General features: G+C 57.7%; 1 protein-coding gene across 9 annotated transcripts in view; it reads right to left on the bottom strand.

Moving 5' to 3' along the window:
* The window catches only part of AFAP1 (actin filament associated protein 1), a 146216-nt gene that overhangs the window by 55868 nt on the left and 75913 nt on the right, over positions 1–14435 (bottom strand). For 8 of the 9 annotated variants that reach the window (XM_060655485.3, XM_060655490.3, XM_060655487.3 and 5 more), the window contains 2 exons: positions 6597–6808; positions 3091–3270 (listed from right to left, as the gene is read on the bottom strand). In XM_060655485.3, the coding sequence (XP_060511468.1) occupies positions 3091–3270; positions 6597–6808 (392 nt within the window). The remainder of the gene's footprint in view (positions 1–3090; positions 3271–6596; positions 6809–14435) is intronic. The other variant, XM_060655489.3, reaches the window with a different exon arrangement.

Raw genomic sequence — 14435 nt, 5'->3', positions numbered from 1 at the left:
GGAAACGTTTGCTCTCTAGCTGTCTACTTGCGAGCTGCCAATGCCACTGCTCGATGAGACGGGAAAACGCAGCGACATTCTCGAGTCATTAAGAAGGGAGCGACTCAGCGCGCACGGAAGACACAACAAACTGTAAGAGCGGGGGAAGAGGAAAGCTCAGGTCTCGGGCTGGCCCTTCTGGTTCTCCACTAGCGACAGGCGAACCCACGAGTGCAGAAGGACAGAGACAGCTCACCCAGAGCGGGACCAGGCCAAGAAAACAGAATCACAAAGGAGGCTCCTTGCTTCCTTCATCCTTCTTTGCCTCCTTCCTGAAGGGATGGTGCTGGGACCAGGCAAGAAGGAATGAAAGGGAAAACGGCGAACTGCCAGGTGCCCGGCACGAGGAAGCTGGAACGTGAAGGGGAAACCGAGGTCAGTTCCCGCTCGAGCATTCGCAGGCCTCTGTACTGTCCCTCCTGAGACCCGGCCTCTCTCCTATAACGAAACTGCTAACGGAACACCTTCCTCGGGCGGCCGCTCTGTGCGTGGAGAGAGAATGATGGAGAAGCATGCTGTAAACTCTGAAGGGCCTCAAAGATTCTGCTAACGGTGGTGTTGATATGCGCCTTATTAAAGCTCCGTGCGGGAGGCTAAGCACCCAGAGCACAAGTTCCTGATCACATGGCTCCCGTCAAAACATCACATGCTCTGTTCAGTCTCTCCTGGTGCAGACACGAGAAAAGCCACCTGTGTGTTCAGACCAGCAGACAGAGGTGATCACTGTTAGCGCCGTCACGGTCTGGCCTGCGTGGTCTCCCAGGGGAGAAGAGGGCAGTGAGGCTCAAGGGTGAATGGACACGTGCACGTTACAAGAACCACTGTTAGAGAACGCTTCATCAGGACTTCCCACTCCTCCCACCCCTTTTCCCAAAGCAGGTACCGCAGGCAGTGAGGGACTAGACGGCCCGGACTCGCCTTCCCGAGGAGGAGCGTCAGGAAGGCAAGAGGAGACAGACACAGCTTCTTCCCAGAGCACGAGAGAGCTACTGTCACCGTGAGGAATAGTGGGCCGAAATCCAGAGGAAGACGGAAACCTGGACGGGTAGGCCGGCGGCGGGGACTGCCTTTGCCACCCCAGGGGAGGCAGCCGAGAGACCAGGCAGCGGCTCTGTGGCCCCAGGGGCCTGGGAGTCAGAAGCTGGAGTCCACAGCATGCCCAGAATGAGGGCTCTGGCAAAACACCCACAATCAGGGTGGGGAGTGCACCTCGGAACAAGCGTGAAATGAATATAAACCTGAAACCTTGAACGGACTGCAGGCCAGGTGGCTCCGAAAAGCTCGAGCCCTGCAAGCAGACTAAACTGATGTCGGAGAGCTAATGCCCTCGCGGCACGCGGCAGAGGCAAAGGAGAATGCTCTCTGATGGAGGAAAGTGTGCTGCCACGGACTGAATTATTTCTGCAGGGACGGCTCTGGACACCAGCATACGTGAGCACGAAGTCAGTCCCCTATCTCAACACTACGTGGAAGAGTCAACCCAAATGGATCCCAGACCAAGCTTAAGGTCTGACGCTCTGAAGCCATCAGAAGGGGACACAGGTGCACCTCTTTAGCACCTTGGAACGGGCCACGGTTTCTCAGACGTGATGCAAAAGCAAAACCAGAAGTAATGAACGAGCGATACGTCTGACAGCATGGAGGAACCTCGAAAAACGTTACGCCAAATGAAAGCAGCCAGGCACGGAAGGACACGCGCCGTATCAGTGTGTTTGTATCACATGTGGAACACAGGCAAGTCTCTGCAGACAGAAAACCAATCGGCGGTGGCCTGGGGCCGGGGGGCGGGGCCGTGACTGCTCACACAGGGGGTTCGGTGCTTCTCTTGGGGGAGACGAAAATGTTCTGGAATTACACCGTGGTGAATAGACTAACAGCCACTGAATCGTGCTCCGGAAGGGTGAATTGTATGGTATGTGAATTATACTTCGATAAAGCTGTTCTAAACAATTATCGAATTCATTGTTTTCCCCACACAGAACGAGCAGCATGGTCGTCGGAGGCCCCGGCGCACAGGAAGGGAAAATGACACGAACAAGAACGTGTACGGAGCGGACCAGGTCCCCCCGCGACCCAAACCCCTGTCTAACCAGACCCGTTACCTGCTTGTTACGGAAATAAGTGACCATCACTGCCACGGGAAATTTAGAACTGTAAAAAGTAAGTGGTATTTCCAGGCCGAAGAAGAAATAAGTAGAAATTCTAGAGTTCCATACCCAACGCTCAGAACCCAGTGAATGGGGACACATTTAACAGCAGCTCTGACACAGCTAAAAAGAGAAACGGTGAGCTGGAGAGAGACACGAAAACAGTAGCCAGACTAAAGGAGGGGAAAAGGGTAGGAAGATACAAAGAGAAGATAAGTAGAGTATAGTCAAAGCATCTAATGTATATTTAAACATAGCCGGAAGGGAGAAGAGAATAGGACATAGTTATATTTTTTAAGAGACACGGATGAAAATTTGTTTCTAACACTTAGAAAGATGGCAATCCACAGATTTAGAAGCCCAGGGAATTCCTAGAAGAATAAATAGAAGAGAATCCACATCCAGACACATTAAAAAAAAAAAAAAAAAAATCAAAGAAAATCAAAGGAAAAGAGAAAGTGGTAAAACAGCCCGTGAGCCGGAGGCAGACGGCCTTCTGAAGACCAGAGGTGGAGGGGTTGACCACAGAGTGATCAGAATACTCTGCCATCAAAGACAAAACTGCTCAGGTCAACCCATTTTTGCCGACAGCTGAAAAAATACAAACTGAAATAAAAACAGGTCTGGGGGGGCCCCCTGGGAGGCTCAGTGGTGGAGCGTCCGACTCCCGATCCCGGCTCACGGTCCGTGAGATCGAGCCCCATGTCGGGGTCTGTGCTGATGGTGTGGAGCCTGCTTGGGATTCTCTCTCCCTCCCTGTCCCTCTCCCTCTCCCTCTCTCTCCCTCCCTCTCCCTCTCTCTCGGCCCCTCCCCCGCTAGCGTGCGTGTACTCTCTCTTTCAGAACAGAAAAACAGGACGAAACAAGACCCAGGTGTGGGAAAGAGGCCAGGCAAGCGCCTCACCTTCAGCCACTGCTCGGCCTGCTCCTTGCTCTGCACCGCGAGGACCAGCGGGTCGGTGCCTTGCTGGCTGATCTTCAGCTCGTGCTTCTTCTTCCTGCCGTCCTTCGGGATGTACGTGACGCTGCAGCCTTGCAGCGGCAGCTCCGTCTGTGGCTGCTGGTCCTTGGAAGTCTTGTAGCACTGCATTCAACACGAGACAGCGGAACCAGGCTTAAGGAAGTGGAAGCAGAAAGGCTGAGAACACCCCGGCGCGACGGAGGGGCCGGCGCCCGCAGGAGGGTCTATCTGAGCAGCGGAGAAGCCCCGAGGCTGGGGGCCGGGTCTGCGGACGCACACGCGTCACCCACACGGGGCGCGCTCCGCGTGGCACGTCCCCCCCACGCACGTGAAAATACATCCACCGAGCATCGATGACCCGACTCAGCAGAAACAGAAACTGAAACTCCCTCCTCTGATGGGCATCAGGTACCAACGGAGCGTCCTCGGGAAGTGACAGGAACGTGACACACTAGAACTGCCGAAAGGCACACCCCTGATGCGGGCAGATGATAATCTGGATGCCTTACTCTACAGCCTCCGTCGCTGGGTATCCGCCTGTCTCATCCTATCCCCTTCGTCCCCATCAACGCGTCCTACACGACATGTCTGCAAACGTTTACTTTCCAGTTGAGTACAGGATCCAAAGTTCACACGGCTCCATTTACACAGCACACACCCGCTCTAAAGATCTCAGTGCCGTGGCGAGCACGCAGAGTTAGTTCGCATCAGTGGCGTTTAATCCGGATCTGTAAAATCCGGACTAGAATCAAATCTTGTCCAAAGGTTTCTCCTCCCACCTTGGGTCTAATTGTATTACTTAGGACCAATTGTACACATCTTCATGGAAATAGACGGTCTGAGGGTTCAGGCATCCAAGTCCTACTCTGTTACTGATTAAACCTGGCCCCTGGGAAGTCTCTCAAGCTCTCTGAGCCTGTTTCCACATTTATAACACAAACTATTGCTGTGATTATCACTATTTTATGGAGTCACTAAATTACTAATAACTATAACACCTCCCACCAAGTCAGCATCATATGAGGCCTTTCATAATTTCATTTGATCGCCACAGCTGTCCATGTTGCAGACTAGGGAACTGAGGTTCACCTGGCTAAATAGCCTGCCAATATCAGACACCTGGAAAGTGGGAGACCCCAGCCCCACGTGGCATGAGTGCAAAGCCCACTACCCACTGGGGAGGGACAGGAGCAACAGACCCCCGTTTTCAGAAATGACTTCCAGAGTCCTCTACTTTCCAGTTCTAAAACCTCGGCTCTTGAGCACCACAGGTATGGAACACGTCCACTTTTCACAAAAATCCACTCGATGGCTGCCCCGGTCTGAAAAGGAAGGAAAAAAAATACACCGAATCCAACTAACCCTGGATTGTTATGAATACTTACCGTTCGGCAGTCTCTTGTATTCTAGGTTAGCGCAAGAAAGGAAAGAAACGGAGAAGAGGGGACTGACAGTACAAGGGGTGGAGTTAGACAGGAAACGTGACAGCTTGTCTTTTTCTCGAGTTAAATGTCTCAAAATGGGATGTGTCACCAGCCCTACGTGAAAGTGCAGGCTGGAGACCCCTGCAGGTTGGGCTCCCGGGGACGCAGACTCTCAAACAGAGGACGGGGCGCCCCCTGAGAGCCACGCCTACAGGACGGAGGGGTAGTAAGAGGGGCAGTTCACATAAAAGACCTCAGCTGAGCCTGCGGGATCTCTGGAGCTGGAAGGCACCATCGGGGCCGTCCTGACGGAGACCCCAGAGGAGGGGCCGTGACCTGGGCGAGCCGTCCTGAGGGGCGTCTGGCCCATCACGGCGTCCACCGGAGGGCCGCCTGGGCACGGAAGGTCACAGATGCCAGGTGCCTACTCGAAAAGCTGAGGATGACGATGCCGATGGGCAGGAAGGCTCACTTAGGGAAGGGCCTGGCTTTTTGTTTTCCACTGACAGTTTTCTGTGCCGTTCAAACTCGGAAAGCATTCGCTTTTGTCACTGTTGATGTTTTTTCAGGGTCGACAGGGGTCATCTGGGCACTTGCATCATAGGTCATTTTTGAAAAAAAAAAAAAAGCTTCATCCTAGTAATAATTAACTTTGATTCTGCATTTTGTCAAAGAAAGTGTTTTCACGTGGTTTTTCCGTTAGTTTCTTCTGAAACGTTTACAACGAATCTAAATGGTAGGTGTTTTCATCCTGGGCATCCTCTCATTTGCAAGAAACGAGAGGGGAGGGGAGGGTGTGGAAGAGGAGGACGGTCGGGAGGGGTAGGGGGGCTGTGGGGCGCCGAGGGCCCTGCTCCCTGACTGCTGAGCCCGCCACACAGCCACCTGCTTCCTGCTCCTGGTTCGAAACCCCTCTTTCACATGAGTCCATTGCACGTTGTTGAAGCATTTACGTAATACGTCCACATCTTGCAGCCATTATGTCAGATTGCAAATAAGGACCATATTAATCTTTTAAATCTGTTTTTTTTTTTTTTCATTCTGTACTTTAAAATTCCCGCATGGCATCATTTTTGGCATATTCTAAATTTGGGAGAAATTCAGGCCACACATGTGGAAAAAATATGTATTCTCAGTGTTTAAAAAAATTGTTTTTAGCCATTAATTTAAAAATATACAACGCCCTAAGCATCCAGTAAGCATTCCCATGATTCACAGAAGAAACTGTAAAGAACGGGGTTACCCGCTCCACTCAAGGGTGACACACAGAATCATAAATCCTCCCGTGTTCTGTTTTAACGGTAGAATTTGGGGAGAACCTTTTCTCCAAGGTCAATGAGAAGGAAAAAGCAAATGCAAAAATACACTCTACAATTCACAGTTCCGATGATCAACCACGTTTTCTACGAAAGCTGGAAGGACAGAAGCGGGGGGGGAGTGACACACGCTCTCAAGGGCTCTGGCTTCCTCAGGGGGGCCCCTGTGGGAAGGACACGGCAGCGGGCGGCCCGCGTGTCCCTGTCCCCGGCTTCCCTGTTTCTTAGCCTATCTTCCTCTTCAGCCCCTCAGATTAAACAACAAGAAAAGAATCTGCCTTTAGTTTTCCAAAAGAATTTCCTTTCCTGGGCACTCTCCCCGCAAACCGTGGCTGGCCCGCCCGCCCCACTCGATGACCTGGCTTTGAGGAATTCACTGACTCACTACAAACGAGAAAATCCATCTTGCGCCGTCTGGCAAGTTAAAGCCCGTGCGTTTCCATGGGACACGCCACAGACGTTAGAGGCCCGGGGCGGGAGGGACTCTGCCCACCGGTGGGGGCAGGACGCGGAACCGAAGGCACGCAAGGCTCGGTGCCCACGGCCCGCGCTGACTGCCCGGCGCCCGACCACGGTGAGCGCACCCACCGTCCGGCGGCCACTTCCCCCCAGCGGACGTCCGCGCCACCCGGGGACCGCTCCCATCGAGTCAGACCGCCGCCCGATCCCGCCGAGCCTGCGCAAGCACGAGCCGTGCGCGATGCGTTACCAGCAGCTTGGTGTCCTTGATGACACAGAGAAGCTTGCTCCACTGCCCGAAGCGCTTCTTCCTCAGCAAGAAGGCGCAGATCTTGGCGTCCTTCACCAGGTCCATGGAGGCCTCCTCGGACGGCCACTGGTGCCGCGCCTTCTTGCCCTTTCCGTCCTCCTCCTCCTCGTCATACGACTCGTAGGAGCTACTCATCGCGTCCGAGTCGTAATCTGCCAAAGTGAGGAAAGCGGTAAAGGTAAGGCGCCCGCCTACAAAAGCCTTATCTGGAAGCTACCGCTGCTCTGGGCTCCAGAGCACGTGCGCCGAGCCAGTAAACGAGGAAGGGGCTCTGGGTTCCGTGCGCCACGCAAAGGGCAGTTAGTAAAACCGGGGCGGGGGGGGGGGGGGGGAGCGGGGAATCAGCAAGACAGCCGGTGGAAGCGAAGGAAAAGTTTTCAACTGAAGGGCCTTAGAATCCTTCACCCGTGAGAAGCAGCCCTAGACTGTCCAGCGAGGGATCGGCCGCCCGCAGACCCCGCGGCGTCGGGTCTTGGCCACGCCGCTGCCTGGCGAGCGGGCCCCCGGTTCAGCAGTGTGAACCACCAGCCGCAGAGCGCGGCCCTCCCCTACCGCGACACCAGGTCAAGGTTCTCTGGGGTCTCCAGCGTCGCCCCGGGGGCATCGCCACGCCCTCGCTGCTGACGTTCCAGATCCAAGCCAAGGCCGCCCCTCTCCTCGAGTCCTCCTCGGGGCCTCCGGACACACGTGCGCCCGTCCTTCTCATGCCGCAAGGCAGTAACGCTTCGTATCAGATGGCGTCCAGCCTCCCGAACGCAGCACATCCTCCCTCGCTCCTGCGGCGCTTCGCCTCACTTCCTGTGTGTCCCACTCCATTTCCCTTTGCCCGAATGAATGTTCTCGCCTTTCACGATTTAATTTACGGGCACCTCCTCCACGATGCCCTCCGTGGATCGCCAAAGCCGGTCCTCCCTAATTCACATGCTGAAGCTCTCGCCCCAGCGAGACTCTATCTGGAGACAGGACTTCTGGGAGGTAATGATGCTTAAGCGAGGTTATGTGAGGGGGGTCCTAATTCGGTAGGACTGGTGTCTCTCTGGGGAGAGCAGGCGCGGGGTCTCGCTCTCTGTCCGCCACGTGAGGACACACGGAGACGGCGGCGGTCCGTGAGCCAGGACGAGGCCCTCGCCGTGACCTGACCGGGCCGGCACCCTGCTCTCGGGCATCCGGCCGCCGGCACGGTGAGGAGACGAGCGTCCGGTGTCGGGCCACCCAGTCCGCGGCGTCTCGCTCCGGCAGCCCGGGCTGAGGCGCTGGGCGAGACGCCCCTCGTGTCTGCCTCCACAGCCTCCACCGTGCTGTCCTGCTGTTTGTCGACCCCCTGCGTCAGGCTGCAAGCCCCCCAGGGAAGGGAGACCGCCCTGCAGGATGCGATGGCCCCAGCACAGGACAACGTACCTGGCCCGGGGCAAGGAACCAGGGTCTGCAGAAGGGCGGACTGCTGGATGAACCCGGTTACACCTGCCAAGCCCTCGGACGAACGGCCGGTGCAGAGTCCAACGAGAGCGAGGGACCGTGCGTCTTCTCAGCCTCAGCCCTGCCGGACGACAGGCTCCTTGACACGGGGTGTCAGCGTCGCCTCCGCACTCTCCCGCACCCCCAGACACATCCGGAACACCCTCCCTTCTCAGGACACGTCTGAGAGACGGATGGACATCTACACGACGCGTGACTCGGGTGGACGGACTACGGCGGCCGCGGCAGCCGCGCGGCTCTGGAGCGATGGCAGCCGCAGACCTTCCGCTCGGCAGAATCCGCCTCTGGGCTCGCTGGGAACTGGCTTACAACGTGCACTCAGCGCTCATGCCCGCGCTCGAACGTCGTCGCGGAGAGTCAGTACTACGAGCGGGGACAGCTGCTCGGCTGGGTTTTCAATCACGATGAAGCGGTCAGGGAAGGGTATCCAGCACCCTTAATACCATTTTCGTGTCTCTAGTTTACGTCGTGAGAATACAGTACATGATACACATGACAAACGAAACGGGAGTTGATGGACTATTTGTGCTCACGGTAAGGCTTCCAAGCCAACGGCAGGCTAGCAGCGAAGATTTCGCAGAGTCAGGAGTTATGCACGGATTTTCCACTGTGCGCAGGGCCCGTGCCCCCACCCCCACGGTGTCCCAGGCCAGCTGTGCTTCCACGGGTACAGCCATGGAAGACCAGGCCCCCGCCCCTGAGATGGGCGCACCTCGGTACCGTGGTCCCCCCTGAGCCGTGGTCTCACTTTCTGTGGTTTCAGTTTCCCACGGTCGGTATGATCCAGAAGCAGGTGACTCTCCTCCTGACGTGCGGTCAGAAGGTCAGCAGCAGCCTCACGCTGCGTCGCGCGCCCACGTCACCCGCCTCCTTCGTCTCTGCACGTGAGCACTTGTCATCTCACATCATCGCAAGAAGAAGGGTGAGGGCAGGACAGTGAGACGTTGAGAGAGAGAGAGAGAGAGAGAGAGAGAGAGAGAGAGAGAGACCACATTCACACAACTTTTATTACAGCGGTTGTTACACTGGTTGCATTGTTGTTAATCTCCTGCTGCCTGATTTACCAATTAAACTTATCACAAGTATGTGTATAGGAAGAAACACAGCACATACGGGGTTGGGTACTGTCTGCAGCTTCAGGCATCCACGGGGGTCCTGGAACGTCTCCCCCCCGGAGGAGGATGGCCAACAGGGCCCCTGGTGGCCCTCTCTGTCCTGGGGAGGGCTGAGGTGCCCAGCGGAGAAAGACAGCAGGTTCACTGCCCACCCACCCACCCCACCCCCCCGCTTCTGAGAGAGAATCGGCACATTCCTTCTTAGGAGACCGGCAGCCAACTTAGCAGGAAACACAGAGCAGTCGGGGGTACTGACCACAGTCTGAGCCTAAAGGAAAGTCAATCTCTGAGAAGTCTCTCCGACGCCTCCCCAACGGAGAGCAGGACGTCTCATTACCTCCTCATTCCCTGCACCTCCCGGTGGCTCCAGCAGGACTTCAAGGAGCTCACTGTCTGGGGCTGGGGTTTGGAATATATTAGGAAACAATGAGGACTTTGTGAAAAGTTAAGAAGGACCCGGGACGGGGGAGGAGGCGAAGGAATCACCACCGGCCTTCAGACCTTGAGGTAAGCGGAACGGGCGTTTCGGAGATGGGTGGAGGGTTTCCTCTCGGCAAAGTCCGAGAGGGTGCTGATTAGAAGCCCCCAGCCCCCAGCGTGTCCTGGCATCCCGTGTAGACGTCTGCGCTCCTTATGGAGCAAGGAGGCAGCCCAAAGAGCCAGCCAGAGACCTGTGTGGATCTGTGTGTGTGCCTGAAGTCGCTGGTTAGGAAACAGTCTTCAGGCCAGACTAGTCCCGTGGGCAGTTGTGACGGAACCAAAGAACACTCCGATGGTCGATTACTTGCAACCAAAAACGTTAAAATGCGTATCGTAGACATATCTCCATAGCCCAGAAATCAGAACATTTCAACCAGCTGCCCTTGCGGAGCGAGAGGACAAGGGGCGCGGGCGACCGGGAACCAAAAACAAGATGAAATGTGGATCTGAACCCAAAGCCCCAACAAGATCCGTGGCGACTGCCGCCAGCTCAGCCAGGCTGGACCCGGCTTCCAGCCTTCCTGGCCTGTGTGGCCGGGGCGAGGGCCAGCACCACGGGCCGCCACCAGACGCAGACCGGAAGGCAGAAGGAACGGCGGCAGCTCCACTCTGAAGGAAGGTCGAGGTCACCGGAGGGTGCCAGGCGCTGCCGGGCTCGGCCCCCGGTCCCGGAAGTGTCGCCCGCCCTGCTGCGGGGCCCCCTCCTGGGGCAGCTCGGATCCCCTCGGTCCTGCGCCACGGCCAAGAGCGCCGGCATCTTCTGCGTCGCCCGTGTTGCCGAGTGTGGAGGGACTCACAGGCAGATGGACTTGTCTTCGTGGATTTCGGCGAGGCCCTGAGCCCCGCCACCTCCGGCCGGCTGCTCTTCCAGACTTCCGAGCCACCAGATGCGCAGGCAGCGGCTTTCGTGGACTTCTACAGCTGCCGTGACTGTGTGAGGTCCACGTCACCGTGGCTCTGTGTCTCGGATCATACCCTGTTCTAGAAGCTAGCAGAAGCCTGACGGAGGGCAGGCCCCTAGAGGTGAAGCTCGGCACAGACCCTTTAGGATTTCAGGGCACAGCGACACCAACCTCTGGAAATACTTAGCTTACCTTGGAGAGACTGCTTTTGGCTCACGGACACCCTAGTGGCATCTAAATGCTTGGTCACGGGCGCCCCAGCTGCCCAACACGGGCTCCGTGTCACCTGGCCCACCGCGGAGAACCCGACCCTCACATCCCAGCGGTCTGCGTCCATCGGGCTCCTCCGGGCCCGGAAGCTGTACGTAACAGGTAGAAGCTAGTAGTTCAGGTGCACGTGGTCCTGTTCCTGCCACACGGGCTCGTTCTCCCAACAGGGACCCCTCGGCACGGCCCACGGCTTGGCTGCGTGGTCAAGACTGGAGACGAACTGGCAGCAAGGAGGTCTGCAGAGGGGTGCGGACGGGCCTCCCAGATGTGCTGGGAAGGTGAAGACTGACATACCGGGAGAGCTCTCGGCAAAGCCTCCGCGGAGGGGCTTCGCGACCGGGGACGTGACACGGCCCGTTCCACGAGCGTCGGCCAGCCTCTTTCCCCAGGCTGCCCGTCCAGATGCATTCACGCACGAGTGGCCGTGGTCCGGGGATGGACTTCCGCTCGGCAGGCTCAGTCTGACTCCCGGCCCTGCTGAGGGCCCTGCCCGCACATGACCCTGTGCCCCGCGGCCCCAGCCGACCCACCTGGAACTGGACCGCGTCCTCCACGGAAGGGGCAGCGGTGCATTCTCACTGGAAGAGATCACTCAAGACAATATGCTCTCCCCGCCACGATGTTCCTGCCGAAAGCCCCATCCACGGTCTTGCAGAACGCCCCGTTCACCAGCACGGCATCCCGCGACGTTGCTTGTGACCCGAGAACTCTGTTACAGCAGATGCAGCCCGCGCTATGGGTCTGTGCTCGTGAGACCCACTGGCCATGCTGTGTCCCCGTCCCCTGAAGCAGGTGACCCAACAGGCGAGCGGAATACCCTTCGAATACCCAGTTCTAGGACCAGCTTGACTGGCCGCCCCTGGAGGCTGGGGGTGCCATCTTCAAGAATACCTTCCAGCAGTGTGTGCTGCGCCTCAGTTTCCCCCAGAGCCAGGGCTCACGGGTCTGGGAATCTAGGGCTGAACACGGTAGTGGCTCCTATCTCTGTTACCCCTAGCGATCACGGACATTTCTGCCTCCCTTCCCTGACAATTTTGGCTCTGCAGCCCACAGGTCTTAGTTTCTAAGGGCAGAACGTTCCCTCCAAAGGACACAGTGACTGCTCCATTAACCCAAAAGTGGAGACAACGGGGCGGGGGGGGTTATTCCAGCGGCTGGGGTGACTAGTCATGGCCACATCAGGGCGAGGGGGGCGGGGGGTGCAGGTCTCTAGGGTGGCCCCGGTACTCCCGCTCCCTGTAAGTGAACCATCCAGTGCAGCACAGACCTTTCGGGAAGGAAAGGTGAGTCATCTTACCGGGTGATTGGCCAAGGTGCTTGCCGAAGCCAATGGGAACAGGAAGGAAGTTACAAAAACGAGCCATGACCACTGACCAGTTGTAGAAATGAGGACGGGACTAGTTACACACGAGGCTACTCATCCTGACTCTGCTGTCTGCGTGTGTCTCCCCCACTCCCTACGATCTCACGGCAGAAACTCTAACGGCAGGTGGTCGTGCATCACAACCTTCAGGTTACGGGCTCCCAAAGGGGAGAAAGACCCCGCGGGAAGAGCAAGGGACTTTGCCTCCTCTGGGGTGGAGGGCCGGGGAGCTTTCTGTGATACGGGGGACAGTTGGGTCCCATGACCCTGCACTGTCCCTACCTGGAAACCCAACGTGGTTCAGAGCGTGTGCCTGGGTGCCAGACACCGGACGCCAGAGAAACAGCGGTAGCTTTTCACGACATCAACCAAGCAAGGCTGCAGTGACGTTGCCCAGAGTCCCTTTCTCGGCTGGCTCTGGCCACAAGAGAGGTCTGCGAGCAGTCCGGAAGGCCGGAGGGGAGCGGCCGCCAGCACTCTCCGCAGGCTGGCACGGGGGCCGGGCGCTGCCCCAGCGCGCACACAAGTCACCGGCCAGCCCTCGCTGGGCCCAGAGCCCGGGCAGCTCGTGCAGGTCCTGTCCCTCGTCGTCGGAGGCCCGGCCAGGCGCGTGCAGCTCTGCGGAGGCACGTCCCCGTCTGCCCTCCCCGTTCCTCCGGATCGTCAGCGTTTCTTCCCAACCACCAGCCCTGCTCCACGGGCCTTTCTGGCCGTTTCCACGGCTGCCTAAGCCTCGTTCCCTTCACAGACCCTTCATTCCACGACACTCTTGACAGCCTGCTTCTCTGCTACACCCACACCTGACCCAGGGTTCGACAAGCCGGTGCCGAGTCCCTAAGGAACCATCTGGAAGCCAGCCCGCTGCCCGGTTTCTCGGGAGCGGGGGGAGGTCCTCACCGCCAGCTGTGCAGCCGCAGACATCGGACCGAGGGAGCCACGCACATCAGCCCCACTGATTCGCGGCCCCGAGCGTGCGTCCCGCTGGTCTTGCTTCCGGAGCGAGCTCAACAAAAGCTGCCCACCGCCAGCAAGTGTGGGACAGCTTCTCTGAGGAACAGGCCAGGACACCTCGCTGACGGGGGGGCTCCTCAGACAGGCCCCCCGACGTCAAACAAAATGACTACCAGGTTCTGGCCCAGAAAGTGTGTTGAGGGTGGGGGAGAGGGAAGGTAGGAGAAAGCTAGAGCCAGACTGTTCCAACTGCTGGGCAACCCTTGTCGAAAAACCCATTTCCCTGTGCTCAGTGCGGTGACAAAGCAAAGGACTCCAGTGAAGTCCTGAATCCACCGGGCCGTTTCTGTTTCCATGTTTTCTGAGTAGGCCCCTGATTTCTGAGATGGTGGACACTTAGAAATTCCTCGAACGCATTTTCCATGAGTAGTTTTTACAGAAAAGAAACATTAGAACACTTGACTTAGAGACCTCAAAGCCCGATAGGGCCTGGCCTCTGTCGCAGAGCCGTCCCCTTCTCCCTCAGCGTGCACCTGTTCCGGAAGCCGGGCAAACTGGCGCCCTGCCCTCAAAGGGCCGGCGGTCCCGCTCGCTGGGTTCTCACGCAGAAGACGTACCACGGGAGGAGGCCCTCCTGGAACGATCCAGGGAGACGGTGGCAGCACCTCCGCCTGCCTGCTGCCAGGGGACAGGGAGGTCAGAGACCGCGAAGTGCCACACGGCAGAGACCTCGGGGGACGGGAAGACGGCCCCGGGAGAAGGCGTGCATTTCCGTGAGAAGACAGATGGAAGGAGGACCGTGTGCCACGAATATTAACGTGCCGGAAGCCCCGAGACCAAAATGAGCAAACCCGCCTGACTTCCCGTCTCATGTGTCTAAGAAAAGCACGGCTCTCTCGTCCACAGGGACCCGGATGCCGTCCCCGCACTTCGCTCGGGGACGACAGCTCCCTGCCTGACAGGGGATCGGGGGAGAGATGAAGCCGGTGATCCGGCACCAAAGTCCAGAGGTGCTGAGAGAAAGGTGCTCCGTGTGAATGTGGGGGCTGGGACCCAACAGAGGTACTTCTGAGAGCTACCAGGCAGGCGCCAGACCAGAGCCTCGCCAGGACGGCTCCAGCCTAGGCAAGAATTTTCTAGAAAAACCTATATGAAAGGAAGAAGAAACAGGCGGGAAGAAAGGCCTGTGACTGGGACGCCCACGGGTTCTGTACCCAGGCTT

The sequence above is a fragment of the Panthera onca genome, chromosome B1 (assembly GCF_046562875.1).
Source record: "Panthera onca isolate mPanOnc1 chromosome B1, mPanOnc1 haplotype 2, whole genome shotgun sequence".
Taxonomy (NCBI): domain Eukaryota; kingdom Metazoa; phylum Chordata; class Mammalia; order Carnivora; family Felidae; genus Panthera; species Panthera onca.
Note: the sequence above shows the minus strand (reverse complement) of the source record. Positions and strands in the feature narration are given on the sequence as shown.